This window comes from Podarcis cretensis (genome assembly GCF_951804945.1).
Source record: "Podarcis cretensis genome assembly, chromosome: 5".
Lineage (NCBI taxonomy): Eukaryota > Metazoa > Chordata > Lepidosauria > Squamata > Lacertidae > Podarcis > Podarcis cretensis.
In genome coordinates this window covers 101,053,383-101,068,515 of record NC_137174.1, presented here as the reverse complement: position 1 = coordinate 101,068,515, position 15,133 = coordinate 101,053,383, and the positions used below count along the sequence as shown (strand labels likewise).

The following is a 15,133-nucleotide window of genomic DNA, read 5'->3' as shown; positions in this document are numbered from 1 at the left end:
CAGCTTAGAAAAGGGGGGGGGGAGGAAAAAACCCCGCAGGAACTCGCAAGACCTTTTCGTCTTGCGAAGCAAGCCCATAGGAAATTCGTTTTGCGAAGCGCCTCCAAAACGGAAAACCTTTTCGTCTAGCGGGTTTTCCGTCTTGCGAGGCATTCGTCTTTTGGGGCACCACTGTATAGGCTAATTGGCTGAAAACTTTTGCACTTTGCAACCTCTACGTGAGACAAAGCCATAGGCTTACAGCAGAGCCCTCTCTGTCTCATACAGACCTTGATCAAATTATATACAAGGGAAAAATTCATATGGCCTTTCCTAATGTGGAAGCAATCTTGCGGCTATTTCTTAGCCTTATGGTCACTAACTGCTCAGGAGAGAGGAGTTTTCCAAGACTCAAAAGAATTAAAAACAAATTAAGGGCCACGATGTCTCAAGAGAGGTTGTCCGCACTGAGCTTTCTGTACATTGAAAGCGACAAACTTAAACAAATTTTGACGATGTTTTCTGATGTCCTTTAGAGGAGAAACTCTGAATTGCAGAATTTTAAATACCCATCACTATCCTTGGCTTCACTCAGGTTTGTTCATAACACTCTTCCATTTTCTTCTAGTTGTGAGGGGGGGGGGGGATTGGGAGGGGCCTCACAAGTGGAGTAGCCGAGGGCCGCTCTTGATCTAAATCTGGCCCTGGGGATGGCATCTGGTCCACGAGTGCCATGCACATTCAGACCCCCACAAGCAGGAGAGGGTGTGTGCTGCAGAAGGGGAGCCCTGAAGTCAGCTGATGAAGCGCACTGCCAAGGCTGCACCAAACAGCCACATTTCTTGGGGCTATGGAATCATTGGAAGGGAGGCAGCGGGTCATCTAGCCCAACCCCCTGCCGTCTGACCACTCGAGTTAAATTATGGGTCTTTCCCAGAACCCGCTGCATTCACCATCGACACGATTCTCAAAACAAACTAACAGACATTTGTTAGGGATGAGAGACTGTCCTGAACATGGTTGATGGAAACAGCCAAAGTTCTTGGGACTGAATCACAGCCCCTGGAGCACCCTATCTGGCATCTGGGGCAGCCCCATAAGTCACAAAGGAGGTGAGCCAAGTCCTCTCAGGATCTCCTCTTCCTCACACTCTGGTGTCCATGGCGTACATTTTGGCAGTAGTTGTCTGGGAGGCTGGACGGCACAGGCTGCTCATCCCAGGAGGGGAATAAGTCTTCCGCAACGAACTGCTTGCACCAACATCTGTAGCCCAGAGCCCCGGAAAGGGAGAGAACACACAAAAACACTGCTGGTTAGAAGGGGGGGGGGGAATTGCTGTAGAATTGCACAGATGGAAGGGAACCTCAAAGGCCATCCAGTCCAGCCCCCTGCAGTACAGGAATCACAGCTAAAGGATCCCCAACAGTGTATCTTGATTTCAGGAAGGTTTTTGACAATGTGTCCTGTGACATTCTTGCAGAGAAGCTGGTAAAATGTAGATGGGCAAGGTTACTGATAGCTGGTTGACTGACCAAACCCAAAGAGGAAACAAAACAAAATAAAATAAAATAAAATAAAATAAAATAAAATAAAATAAAATAAAATAAAATAAAATAAAATAAAATAATTCCTTCCAGTAGCACCTTAGGCTACTGAAAGGATTTTTTAAAATTTAATTTTGTTTTGTTTTGTTTCGACTACGGCAGACCAACACGGCTATCTACCTGTAACCCAAACCCAAAGAGAGCTCACAAATTTTTAAGAAGATTGGCAAACATTTCTTGACTACATGGGAAATAATTGTGTGCAGCTGAAAACGCTGACAGCATTAAGATAAATTCAACATTGTAAATTAGTTCTGATGGGTGCAATAATGGAATACTGATTTTTGTAAAATATGCAAGGATTTAAGGTATGTAAAATGAACCATGGAAAGAGAAGAAGGGGTCCTTGATATCTTAAGGATGTAGAATGAGTATTTGAAATTGTAAAACAGAAAATTTAATAAAAACTATATATAAAACAAAAACAAAGAGTGGTCACTAATGGTTCCTCATCACCCTGGAAAAAAAGTGACAGGTGGGCAGGACTCGAACCAATGGATTCAAGTTACAAGAAAGGAGAGTCCAACTAAACATCAAGAATAATTTTCTGATGCCAAGAGCTGTTTGATAGTGGAATGGGCTCCATCAGAAGGTGGTAGACTCTCCTTGGAGGTTTTTAAGCAGAGGTTGAATGGCCCCCTGTCAGGGATGCTTCTGCATTGTGAGGGTTGGAATAGAAGATCCTTGGGGTCTCTTCCAGCTCTGCAATTTGATGGTTCTACTGCTGGATGGTTATCCAACCTCTGCTTAAAAACCTCCAGTGTGGTGTAGTGGTTAAGAGTGGTAGTCTGCTAATCTGGGGAACCGGGTTCGCATCTCCGCTCCTCCACATGCAGCTGCTGGGTGACCTTGGGCCAGTCACACTTCTCTGAAGTCTCTCAGCCCCACTCACCTCACAGAGTGTTTGTTGTGGGGGAGAAAGGGAAAGGAGAATGTTAGCCGCTTTGAGACTCCTTAAAGGGAGTGAAAGGCGGGATATCAAATCCAAACTCTTCTTCTTCTTCTTCTTCAATGAAGGAGAAGCCACCATCTTCCGAGGTCATAGAATCGTAGGGTTGGACAGGAACCCCAAGGGCCATCTAGACAACACCCAGCAATGCATCGCTGAATCAGTCTTCATCCTTTTGATTCTAGCTGCTTGCTGGAATTCAGAATATCCAGGCCTCTTAGGGGGAAGCTGGAAGCTGGGCCAGGTGGTGGGGAGAGATACAGTAGATGATCTATTCACTCAGGAACAGGAGAAGCAGCCTTATCCTGAGTCAGAACATCTAACTCAGTCTTGTCCACAATGACTTTGCAACAGCTCTCCAGGATTTCAGACAAGTGGAGCATTTTATGGGCCCATTTTGGGGAACAGCAACTTGATGGCACAGAGGTGTGATTTGGGATGGCCTAGAACATTTTGCCAGTAGTGATGTATGGAAGTGAAAGCTGGACCATAAAGAAGGCTGATCGCCGAAGAATTGATGCTTTTGAATTCTGGTGCGGGAGGAGACTCTTGAGAGTCCCATGGACTGCAAGAAGATCTAACCGATCTATTCTGAAGGAAATCAGCCCTGAGTGCTCACTGGAAGGACAGATCCTGAAGCTGAGGCTCCAATACTTTGGCCACCTTATGAGAAGAGAAGACTCCCTGGGAAAGACCCTGATGTTGGGAAGGACGGAGGGCACAAGGAGAAGGGGATGACAGAGGAAGAGATGGTGGGACAGTGTTCTCGAAGCTACCAGCATGAGTTTGACCAAACTGTGGGAGGCAGTGGAAGACAGGAGGGCCTGGCGTGCTCTGGTCCAGGGGGTCACGAAGAGTCGGGCACGACTAAACGACAAAACAACAACAACAACAACAAGAACATTTTGCATGGCAGACTCCTCCACCCCCAGCTCTTACCTCTGAAGAGATACATGCAGCAGGTTAGCAAGGAGCCAGATAAGAAGCAGCCCAGAGACCCGCTCAGCCCCAGCCAACAGGACCACCCGAATTTGTACTGGATGCCCACAAAGACGTTATGCAAAACCAGAGTTGAGCGCTCCACGTAGACGCCAATGGCGTACCAGACGGATCCAATGAGCCCAGGGACACCTGCAAGAAACAGAGCAAGCACTAGATGTTACCTGCCTGGTTTGGGAAATTATCCTCCGGTGAACCACTGGTGACCCTCCTCTGTGGTCTTGGACACTGAAAATGAGAGGTGCCTGCCTGCAGATTTCTGAAAAAGCAAGCAGGAAGAAGAACAAGAAGAAGGAGGAGGAGGAGGAGACTGAAGAGTATCTGTTGTGCTTGTTTATTATTATTAACTTCAGAAATGCCTTGTCTACAGGTCAAATAGACACCCTTCCCCGCGTTTTGAGCAAAAGGAAATTGTGTCTTTGACATGAATGTGTTTATACCATTAGAAACAACCAGCCCCACAAAATTCTCCAATCTCTGCCTCTCCGTGTAAGAAATAAATTTATCCCAATGATGATGCTACAATGAACTTGCACTTCCCTTACTATGTGGTTCCCTAGATCGGATGTGTGGGAGATTGCCTGCTCTTAATGGGGTTACGTTTCCTCTGAAGGAACAGGTTCATAGCTTGGGGGGTCCTCTTGGATCCTTTGCTGTCGCTCAAGGCTCAGGTGGCCTCAGTGGTCCAGAGTGACTTTCACCAGTTTCGGCTGGCGGCCCAGCTACAGTGGTCCCTCGCAAGACGAAATTAATTCATTCTGCGAGTTGCTTCATCTTGCGATTTTTTTGTCTTGCATAGCGTGGATTCCCTGGGTATTAACGGCTTTAAGAAAAAGGAAGCAAACCCGCAAGACATTTTCGTCTTGCGAAGCAAGCCCATAGGGAAAATCGTCTTGCGAAGCAACTCAAGAAATGAAAAACCCTTTCGTCTTGCGCGTCTTTCGTCTAGCGAGGCATTCGTCTTGCGAGGTATCACTGTACGTCCCTATCTGGACAGGGAGAGCCTAACTACTATTCTCTACACCCTGGTAACCTGAAGGTTAGATTACTGCAATGCGTTATACGTGGGGTTGCCTCTGAAACTTCAGCTGGTACAGAATTCGCAGGGCTAATGTAACCTTGAATTTGTCATCCACAATACCCAGCCACCCTGCAGTGTGGATATCTGCAAAGCAAGGTTTTATTTGCATGCGCAGGACATTCCTCCCACCCCTGTAATCATAGTAATAATTTAATATATATTTTTCTACCGTGCCCATCTGGGTTGCCCCAGCCACTCTGGTTACACGGTCTCTTAAAATGCATTAAACTAAATGACAGGAGCAACAGGACCCCAGAATACATGGCAGTGAGTGAAGGAGTCAGCCAGCACTGAGAGAGAGAGAAAGAGAGGGAGGGAGGGAGGAGGAAAGGACAAGTTTCTAGATTATGTGGTATTGAAGAGATTAGGAAAAGCATCTAGGAAATGCCAGATGAAATTCTATAGAACAGTATGATGGGCAAGATGCTGATGACCCCCCCCCCCCAAAAAAAAAGACAGGAAAGTTTCTGCAAAGGTGGTTCGTTTGCATAATTTATCCAGGTCACAGATTCCAGCTTTGCCTCATGTGGAATTTGAATTCTTTGGCACGGCTGCACCCACAACCTCCGACCCACAAGGGCTTCCGTTTAATCCCTGCAGCTCTATGAAAGGTAAAATCCTCCGCTTAATTCGTTCCCCTGGGGGGTTTCATTCACCACTGCATGCTCTGAATTTGGAAAGGCAGCAGAACCGCAGCCTGCAAACAGTCCACACTCCAGAATGGGGAGGTGAAATTCCCGGTGTGGGCGCCACGGTTTTCTTGGGGGAGGTTTTCAGCACTGAAGGGTGCAGGACCCCCCCCCCCCCGGCATGTCTGGGCATCACTCTGACCATTGCCCCACATTACGCTGGACCTGGAGGATGTTTGGCCCTGAAATATGGAGGCTGGATGCAATTGTTCAAGTTGCACTCTGCACATGGTTATGAGTCAGTGCGTCACTTTTCAAGGTCTGATCCACAGTGCTGAAATGAGGTCCCATTGCTGACTCCTGTGGCCTGGCTCAAAGAAAATCCTTCTCTGTCCATGTGACTAAAGAACACGGGTGTGTTTGCAGGGGGTCAGTCTGGATCAGGGCCGGATTTAGGTTTGATGAGGCCCTGAGCTACTGAAGGTAATGGGGCCCTTTATATGTCCAGCTGTCCTTTGTCAACAACAAACTGTGACAGTTTTTTGTGTTGAATATATGCTATATGGTAATTGATGGACCTCATAGGTATCTCAAGCCATTTGCACATGTTGCCATGTGACCAGTCCATGCAGAATGTAGGCACCCTATATTAAAGGGACCCCTGACGATTAGGTCCAGTCGTGGCCGACTCTGGGGTTGCGTTGCTCATCTCGCTTTATTGCCGAGGGAGCCGGCGTACAGCTTCCAGGTCATGTGGCCAGCATGACTAAGCCGCTTTTGGAGAACCAGAGCAGCGCACGAAAACGCCGTTTACCTTCCCGCCGGGGAAGCACTTTGATGTGCTTTCGAACTGCTAGGTTGGCAGGAGCAGGGACCGAGCAACGAGAACTCACCCCATTGCGGGGATTTGAACTGCTGACCTTCTGATTGGCAAGTCCTAGGCTCTGTGGTTTAACCCATAGCACCACCCGCGGCATATAGATAGAGAGATAGAGAGATAGAGAGATAGAGATAGAGAGATAGAGAGATAGAGAGATAGAGAGATAGAGAGATAGAGAGATAGAGAGATAGAGAGATAGAGAGATAGATGATAGATAGATAGATAGATAGATAGATAGATAGATAGATAGATGATAGATAGATATAGATATAGATATAGATATAGATATAGATATAGATATAGGAGCAAACCGATCACTGCAGATGGTGACAGCAGTCACGAAATTAAAAGACGCCTGCTCCTTGGGAGAAAGGCGATGGCAAACCTAGACAGCGTCTTAAAAAGCAGAGACATCACCTTGCCAACAAAGGTCCGTATAGTTAAAGCCATGGTTTTCCCAGTAGTGATGTATGGAAGTGAGAGCTGGACCATCAAGAAGGCTGATCGCCGAAGAATTGATGCTTTTGAATTATGGTGCTGGAGGAGACTCTTGAGAGTCCCATGGACTGCAAGAAGATCAAACCTCTCCATTCTGGAGGAAATCAGCCCTGAGTGCTCACTGGAAGGACAGATCGTGAAGCTGAGGCTTCAATACTTTGGCCACCTCATGAGAAGAGAAGACTCCCTGGAAAAGACCCTGATGTTGGGAAAGATGGAGGGCACAAGGAGAAGGGGACGACAGAGGACAAGATGGTTGGACAGTGTTCTCGAAGCTACAAACATGAGTCTGACCAAACTGCGGGAGGCAGTGGAAGACAGGAGTGCCTGGCGTGCTCTGGTCCAGGGGGTCACGAAGAGTCGGACACGACTAAACGACTAAACAACAACATAGGAGCAAACCAGGGATATTTTAGGGAGCAGGCGAGCAGGCAGGGCCCATGACTTACATCATAGGAGCCGACACAACACAAAACACTGTTGCTGTATGTAGGTTTTATTTTATTAGTTTTTTATATTGTATTTTGGAAATGTACATCCAGGTTTTTTTACCTTTAAATTTTTTGGAGGGCCCCCAAGAGAGTGGGGCTCTGAGCTAGAGCTTGTTTAGCTTATACGTAAATCTGACACTGGTCTGGATGATGTGCTTGGATCCTCTACCCCATACATAGGCAAACTCAGCCCTCCAGATGTTTTGGGACTACAACTCCCATGATCCCTAGCTAACAGGACCAGTGGTCAGGGATGATGGGAACTGTAGTCCCAAAACATCTGGAGGGCCGAGTTTGCCTATGCCTGCTCTACCCAGTGAGGCTTAGAATCTAATGGAGGATTCTGTTGCTGAACTGGTCAGACAAGTTTCTTTTTAGCTGGCCATTTAAGTGTCCTCGCCAAAAGACGGAGCCAGGTTGCAAGAGCTGCAACTACCGTAATTCAGGGGGGCTTCTAAGCTAAGGGGTATCGGCTTTCCTCCACCCTCTTCTCTTAGCTTGGTACGTTTCTAAGCATAATTCAAAGTGTTGGTGCTGACCTTGAAAGCCCTAAACGGCCTTGGCCCAGTAGACCTGAAGGAGTGTCTCCACCCCCATCGTTTTGCCCGGACACTGAGGTCCAGCTCCAAGGGCCTTCTGGCTGTTCCTTCTCTGGGGGGCAGGCTTTGTGGGGGACAGAACCTCAGTTAATTGAGTATTTTAAAAGCTTTTCACTAATTTTTGTAGCTCTGACCCCGTTGGCTATGGCCAATTTTGCAAGTGTCACATAATCCCCATTCCAAACTTGTGGAAGTGCAGTTGTTTAGTGTGGCAACACCTACACTTTGGAACTCCCTGCTTAGAAAGTTGAGGTGAACTTTAACCTGTTTCTTCTACTTTTTCTTTCCCATAGTTTATCCCTTTTTTATTTTGACAATGTAATAATAATAAATAAATAAGAATAAAAATGTGCACCCCACCCCGAGACCATTCCACTGTACCTATCCAACCTCTCCAAATTTCAACACCTCTTGCGATGGTTTGGCCCCTTTCCGTTTTAACAGTACAAATTCTACAAACACCCTCCGTAACGCCTCAAAATCATTTCTCCTGCATATTCCCTGTCTTACCTTAATGGCACATGCTAATTTATCGCTAATAGCTATATTCCACACCTCTTTATACCATTCTTCCATTTTATATTCTGCTTGCCCCCTTCCACTTCCTGGCTATAATAATTTGTGCAGCTGTCAATAAATTTGCGAGCAAGTCCTTCATAGCCTGTGGACCTTCCGCCCCATCGTAAATTGATAATAATTTAGCATTATTATCACTTTAACATTTTCACTTTAAACTCCTTCTATCTCCCAGCCCCAGCCCCACCTGACCCAGGTCCCAGCTTTCTGTGGCCAACTACCTCCCGTTAGCAGAGCCAGTCCAGCTATGAAGCAGATTTGGGTTTTGATTCCAGGTTCGTCTGTGAGGAACTTTACACAGTCCAGGCCCAGGAGGAGGAAGGCGAACCCGAAACCAGCCAGGATGTCAGCCGTGATGAGCATCGCTCGGGTCAGGATCAGTTTCACTGCAAAACAAGAAAGAGCCTGGAGGCAGAAGGGAGGGACTCTGGTGTGGTGCAGTGGTCAGAGTGTCCGAGTAGGACCAGGGTTCGAATCCCTCCCTGGCCATTCAGCTCACTGGGTGACCTTGAGCTCAGTCGCTGCCTCTCAGACTGACCTACCTCACAGGGTTGTTGTATGGACTAAAGGAGGAGGGTGGGAGAGAACCATGTATGCCACTTTAAGTTCCTTAGTGGGGGGAAATGTGATATTTAAATGCAATCAATCAATCAATCAATAAAGTTTCAGATCATTATGACATCAGCATAATGATTCCAGAGAAGTGAACAGCGTGTAACTCAATTAAATGTGTTTTATGTTTATACAGCTGTTTATATGATGAATTATATGTGATTTTGATAATATTAAAGCGAAAACCAAATAAAACAAACAAACAAACAATCAAAAACCAAGTTTTTCAGCTTATGGTGACCTGTCCCAGTAAATGCTTTCTTTAAGACCTGTTTCCTTCAGAATTGATCCAGTAATAATAATAATAAAAACTGGCAGCAGACGTACCTGGGTGCTCAGCCAAGATGGAGTCATATTCATCGCAGGTTGTTATCCCGTCAAAGGCATTGGTGACGCATTCCCACCAAAGGCCGCGGCAGGTAGCGCTCAACTACGTGGGAGAAAGTGACCATCATCATCATTATTACAAGGACCTGCCCCAAGGAGCCTACAGTTTCAGTTAGAGTGGCCTTGCAACCGGGTTGGGCTACATGACCTTTGGGGAACCCTTCCAGCTCTCGACCATTCTATTATTCTGTGTGCCCCAGTCAACAGAGGATGGTTCCTTCTGTGAATGAGTGAATGTGAAGGGCTGTGTTATCCCAGAGCTATAGTTTGGGATAATATCCTGCCATTTCCCCACAGTGGGACTCAAGGCAGCTGACACAAATTAAAGACCACACAAGGGAAAATGCAGAAGGCTAAAAGCCTGTGAAAAATAGTAAGTTGTAAAGCAATTAAACTCTAACAGAATTAAAGCAATACAAAACCACAGATATGTTAAAATGTGGAGATTAAAAACAGAACAGCACACTTTAAATGGGGTGAGCAGAAGGTCCGAGGTACATCTTCAGGTAGGGCTGGAGGAAGCTCCATGCCTCACATCCAGGAGAGCCTCTGCCAGCCTGGGTAGACACTACAGAGATGGATGCACCAATGGCCTGACTCAGTAGGCAGCCGCTTCCTATCTTCCGGACTGGTCCAAAGAGGAAGCACCAGCAGCAGAAGAGACAGCCTTGAAGCTGCCAGTTTCTATTTAAATCCGAGTATGGAAGTGAGAGCTGGACCATAAAGAAGGCTGATCGCCGAAGAATGGATGCTTTTGAATTCTGGTGCTGGAGGAGACTCTTGAGAGTCCCATGGACTGCAAGAAGATCAAACCTCTCCATTCTGGAGGAAATCAACCCTGAGTGCTCACTGGAAGGACAGATCCTGAAGCTGAGGCTCCAAGACTTTGGCCACCTCAGGAGAAGAGAAGACTCCCTGGAAAAGACCCTGATGCTGGGAAAGATGGAGGCACAAGGAGAAGGGGACGACAGAGGACGAGATGGTGGGACAGTATTCTCGAAGGTACAAACATGAGTCTGACGAAGCTGCGGGAGGCAGTGGAAGACAGGAGTGCCTGGCGTGCTCTGGTCCAGGGGGTCACGAAGAGTTGGACACGACTAACCGACTAAACAACAAACTCTCTTTGCCTTGCATAATTTTATACACCTCTGTCATACCCTCCCCCTCGCTCACATTTTATTTCTAAAACTCTCAAAACTTTGTTACATTTCCCCTCTAAAGGCCCCCAACCCTAGGATGGAGGCTGCACGCATTTCAGCTAGGAAAACAATCTCAGGTCTACTGAGGGTTCATGGAAAAGAGTCACCTAAAACCAGTTTGGTTTTGCAACCTAAAGCCAGGCGTTGAAATTCACCCCAAGCGCTGAAACTGGGGGGATTTCCCAAAATCTTGGAAACATGCAAATTTGGGGGTGGGAAGAAAGAAAAGTGATCTGGGCGGATAGCCTTGTCTGGAGCCCCTCTTTCTTTCTTTCTTCCCTCCGTCCCTCCCTTTTTCCTTTCCTTCTTTCATTCCTTTCTCTCTCTCTCTCTCTCCTTTTCTCTTCCCTGCTTTCCTCTCTCTCTCTCTCTCTCCTTCCTTCCTTCTTTCTTTCCTTCCTTCCTCGCTCTCTCCTTTTCTCTTCCCTGCTTTCCTCTCTCTCTCTCCCCTTCCTTCCTTCCTTCCTTCCTTCCTTCCTTCCTTCCTCTCTCTTTCCTTTTCTCTTCCCTGCTTTCCTCTCTCTCTCTCTCCTTCCTTCCTTCCTTCCTTCCTTCCTTCCTTCCTTCCTTCCTTCCTCTCTCTTTCCTTTTCTCTTCCCTGCTTTCCTCTCTCTCTCTCTCTCCTTCCTTCCTTCCTTCCTTCCTTCCTTCCTTCCTTCCTTTCCTCTCTCCTTTTCTCTTCCATGCTTTCCTCTCTCTCCCCCCCCCCCCTTTCTCCTTCTCTTCCTTCCTCTTTGTATCTCCTTCCTTCTTTCCTTCGCGCAAAGCCCTTCCTGCTTGCTGAGCAAGTGTCTGGCCGCCCTGATCCGACCCCGGCTCCTTTCCAGGGAACACGGCTCATTAACCCCCCCGTCCCCATATTTAGGGATGCAATGACCCGCTTAGGTGGCGAGATCAACTCATTCTGTCAGATATTAATGCTGCCGGCCCTTCGCCGAGCGCGTTGGTATTCAGACGCAGCGCCGGGACGTGCAAAGCCTGAATGCGCTTAACCCCGAGGGCGCATTAATGAAACACCGAGGAGGAGAGGAGGGGACGTGGTCCAACTGGAGGTGCCTTTGAACCGAGGAGGCAAGGTTAAAAAAATAAAATAAAACCCTTTGCTGTTCACTGTGTTGGATTTCCCAGTTTCCCCTAAGTCTAGAGAGAAGCAGCTTGCGAAACTTGCCATTTCTGGGTTCCCTTGGCAGTCACGGGTGACATTGCCCAGGGGGCACCCACTAAGCGACCCAGCAGTTTTTCAGTAACCGGGTGGCAGAACAGCTGCCTTGCATGCAGAAGGCCCCGGGTTCAGTCCGGTGGGACTGGGAGAGGCTCCCTTCCTGGCACCCTGGACAGCTGCTGCCAGTTAGCGTAGGATAAGCTGGAATCATAGAAGTGTAGACTTGGAAAGGACCCCCAAAGGTCATCTGGTCCAACCCTCCAGTGCAGGAATTTGCTGCTGTTATTAAATTTGTATGACCTCAGGGCAGTTCACAACATAAAATCTAAGCTAAAAACACAAAATATTTCTGTTATTATTTGTTTGTTTATGAAATTTGTATACCACTCTATAAACATTCAGGTCCCAGGGCAGTTCACAGGATAAAATTACAACATAAAAATACAAAATACATAAAATGAAAATGAAAGCAACCCAAGAACCTTCCCAGCACATTTTAAAAGGGCATTGCATGACAATCATAATACGTAATAAAATAAGGCAGCTTCCTATGTGAATTTCCCACATTTCCTTGCCTTTCCCCAACTGTTCAAACTGGTTTTGTTGTTGTTGTTGTTTGCTAATGTTTATTAGGAAGTTGTTGATGTTGATGGTGTTGATTATTATGTTTATTAGGCTAACTATTAGGGACTTGCCTTATCCCAAATCACAGCACTGGTCTGTTTTTCTCAGCCCTGCCTGGAATAGTTTGCTGGGGACTGAAAATGGGATCTTCTGCATGTGAATGAGGCTCCCTGCCCACTGGGCTATAGCCCCATCCCTTCTGACAAATCACACTGATGAATTAGGGGTGCTGTTTTAATAGATTAAAAGTGGGAGTGGTTAGCATGTCAAGACTCAGACCTGGGAGACCAGGGTTCAAATCTGTGCTCGGTTGCTAAACTCACAGGGTGACCTTGAAGACTCCCGCAAGCAAGATTCTCTTCTGAGCTTATCGATGGGGTGTTCTACTTATAAACAGAGCTTAACAACTTTTAAAGGGATGGCAAAGTTCTCACAACCTGGTTAAGAAACTACCTTAGCAGGAAGATCACAGGAAAAGAGCATTGCTGGTCAAAAACCTGAAGCATTCCATACTGACCTCTCATGTTTTCTGGGGATCGCCCAGTTGGTAGAGCACAAGACTCTTCTTCTCCAGAGTCTTGGCTTCGAGTCCCACATTGGGTAAAAGATTCCACCACTGCACGGAGTTGAACTAGATGACCCTCATGGCCACTTCCAACTCTACAATGCTATGATTCTCCCACCTTCCTGCCAACTCTCTCTTTTTCATAGAATCATAGAATCATAGAGTTGGAAGAGACCACAAGGGCCATCGAGTCCAACCCCCTGCCAAGCAGGAAACACCATCAGAGCACTCCTGACATATGGTTGTCAAGCCTCTGCTTAAAGACCTCCAAAGAAGGAGACTCCACCACACTCCTTGGCAGCAAATTCCACTGTCAAACAGCTCTTACTGTCAGGAAGTTCTTCCTAATGTTTAGGTGGAATCTTCTTTCTTGTAGTTTGGAACCATTGCTCCATGTCCGCTTCTCTGGAGCAGCAGAAAACAACCTTTCTCCCTCCTCTATGTGACATCCTTTTATATATTGGAACATGGCTATCATATCACCCCTTAACCTCCTCTTCTCCAGGCTAAACATGCCCAGCTCCCTTAGCCGTTCCTCATAAGGCATCGTTTCCAGGCCTTTGACCATTTTGGTTGCCCTCCTCTGGACACGTTCCAGTTTGTCAGTGTCCTTCTTGAACTGTGGTGCCCAGAACTGGACACAGTACTCCAGGTGAGGTCTGACCAGAGCAGAATAGAATTTTTCATTCCAAGGAAGACGCAGCCCAAAGTCCTTTCAGTAAGCAGACCCATAGATTCTGCTCCCACACTCACCACCGCTCCTCCTCACTCTGGAAAGCTGCACCTGATGGATCTGAGCCAGCCGTGTGGCCGTTGGAGTCTCCCTCTCCCTCTCTTTTTGCCTTACCTCCAAGGAGTCGTCCGTGTTCACCATCCAACAGTCTGTCCAAGTGGCAGCAATCAGGAAGCCGGCAGAGAAGAAGGCCAAGAAGCAGCCCGTGTATTGGAGAAGGTGCTTCATCTCCTCCCAAATCTACACCAGGTCTTGCTGTGGGTCTGCGCTGATCTCCAGCAAAGTCTCCGCTTTCTTTTGCAAATGATCAACAGGTGATCAACGGGTCCCATAGCTTGAGCTGGCTGGAGCAGAGGGAGGCGGGCCTTATGCCTGGTGCTAAGCAACCAAGACGCAGCAACCAATCGCCTGGGTTCAATTAGAGTCCTGCACTGCACAGACCAACACCAGTGCAGGGTCCACAAACGCGCCTGGAAGATTTTGGTGGTTTGAGAAAGAATTATAGAATTGCAAAGTTGGAAGGGACCCGAAGGATCATCTAGGCCAGAGAAATACAGAGCAGAAGGTAGTCCTAGCCTAGTCCAAGGGCAGAATGAAAGAGGAGCTTGCTGGATCAGGCCACTGGTCCATGTAGTCCGGCATCCTGTTCTTACAGTGGCTAACCAGATGCTCCAGTGGGAAACCCGCAAGCAGGATTCGGGCACAAGAGCAACAGGTATTCAGAGGCATCGTTGCCTCCGACCGTGTGGTCAGAGCATAGCCATTGTGCTGGAATCTCAGGTGAGATCCTCACATAGTGGAAATTGCTTCCAGTACCAGTCACCATGGGATGCAGGTGGCGCTGTGGTCTAAACCACAGAGCCTAGGGCTTGCCAATCAGAAGGTCGGCGGTTCGAATCCCCACATCGGGGTGAGCTCTCTTTGCTCAGTCCCTGCTCCTGCCCACCTAGCAGTTCGAAAGCACGTCATAGTGCAAGTAGATAAATAAGTACCACTCCGGTGGGAAGGTAAATGCCGTTTCCGTGCGCTGCTCTGGTTCGCCAGAAGCGGCTTAGTCCTGCTGGCCACATGACCTGGAAGCTGTACGCTGGCTCCCTCGGCCAGTAAAGCGAGATGAGCGCCGCAACCTCAGAGTCACCTACAACTGGACCTAACATTCAGGGGTCCCTTTACCTTTACCTTTACCTTTACCTTTACCTTTACCTTTACCTTTACCAGTCCCCACACAGAAGCAGGGAAAGAAGATAAGGCTCAGGAATACAGATAGGTAGGCTTTTGCAGATGCATGCAAGTATAAAATATCTCTGCTTCTCTAAATAAGTTCAGCAATTCAAGTCATAATACCGAACAAGTAACACCAACTGGCTAACCAACAGGCAGACGAACTGACAGACATTACTGAGCTGACAAGTATTAATCACAGATATAGTTGGGCCACTGGGCCATTATCATAGCAAGTGGCTTGGCTGACCTTGCACCTGTGATTAGCTCATTCTGTGGGAATGTTGAGGGCATTGGAAAGGATATATTGATTAATATTATCCTTCCACACTCAGGCTAATGAGG

The 15,133-nt window shown here is 47.3% G+C and overlaps 1 protein-coding gene across 1 annotated transcript; it reads right to left on the bottom strand.

Moving 5' to 3' along the window:
- Window positions 1-207: 207 nt before the first annotated feature.
- CLDN16 (claudin 16) lies at window positions 208-13,878 on the bottom strand. Its single transcript, XM_079978306.1, has 5 exons — window positions 13,682-13,878; window positions 9,225-9,327; window positions 8,507-8,671; window positions 3,472-3,663; window positions 208-1,242 (listed from the first exon to the last, which is right to left on the bottom strand). The coding sequence occupies exons 1-5, from the start codon at window positions 13,793-13,795 to the stop codon at window positions 1,124-1,126; spliced, it is 693 nt and encodes a 230-aa protein (XP_079834432.1). The 5' UTR covers window positions 13,796-13,878; the 3' UTR covers window positions 208-1,123.
- Between the last annotated feature and the right edge of the window lie 1,255 nt (window positions 13,879-15,133).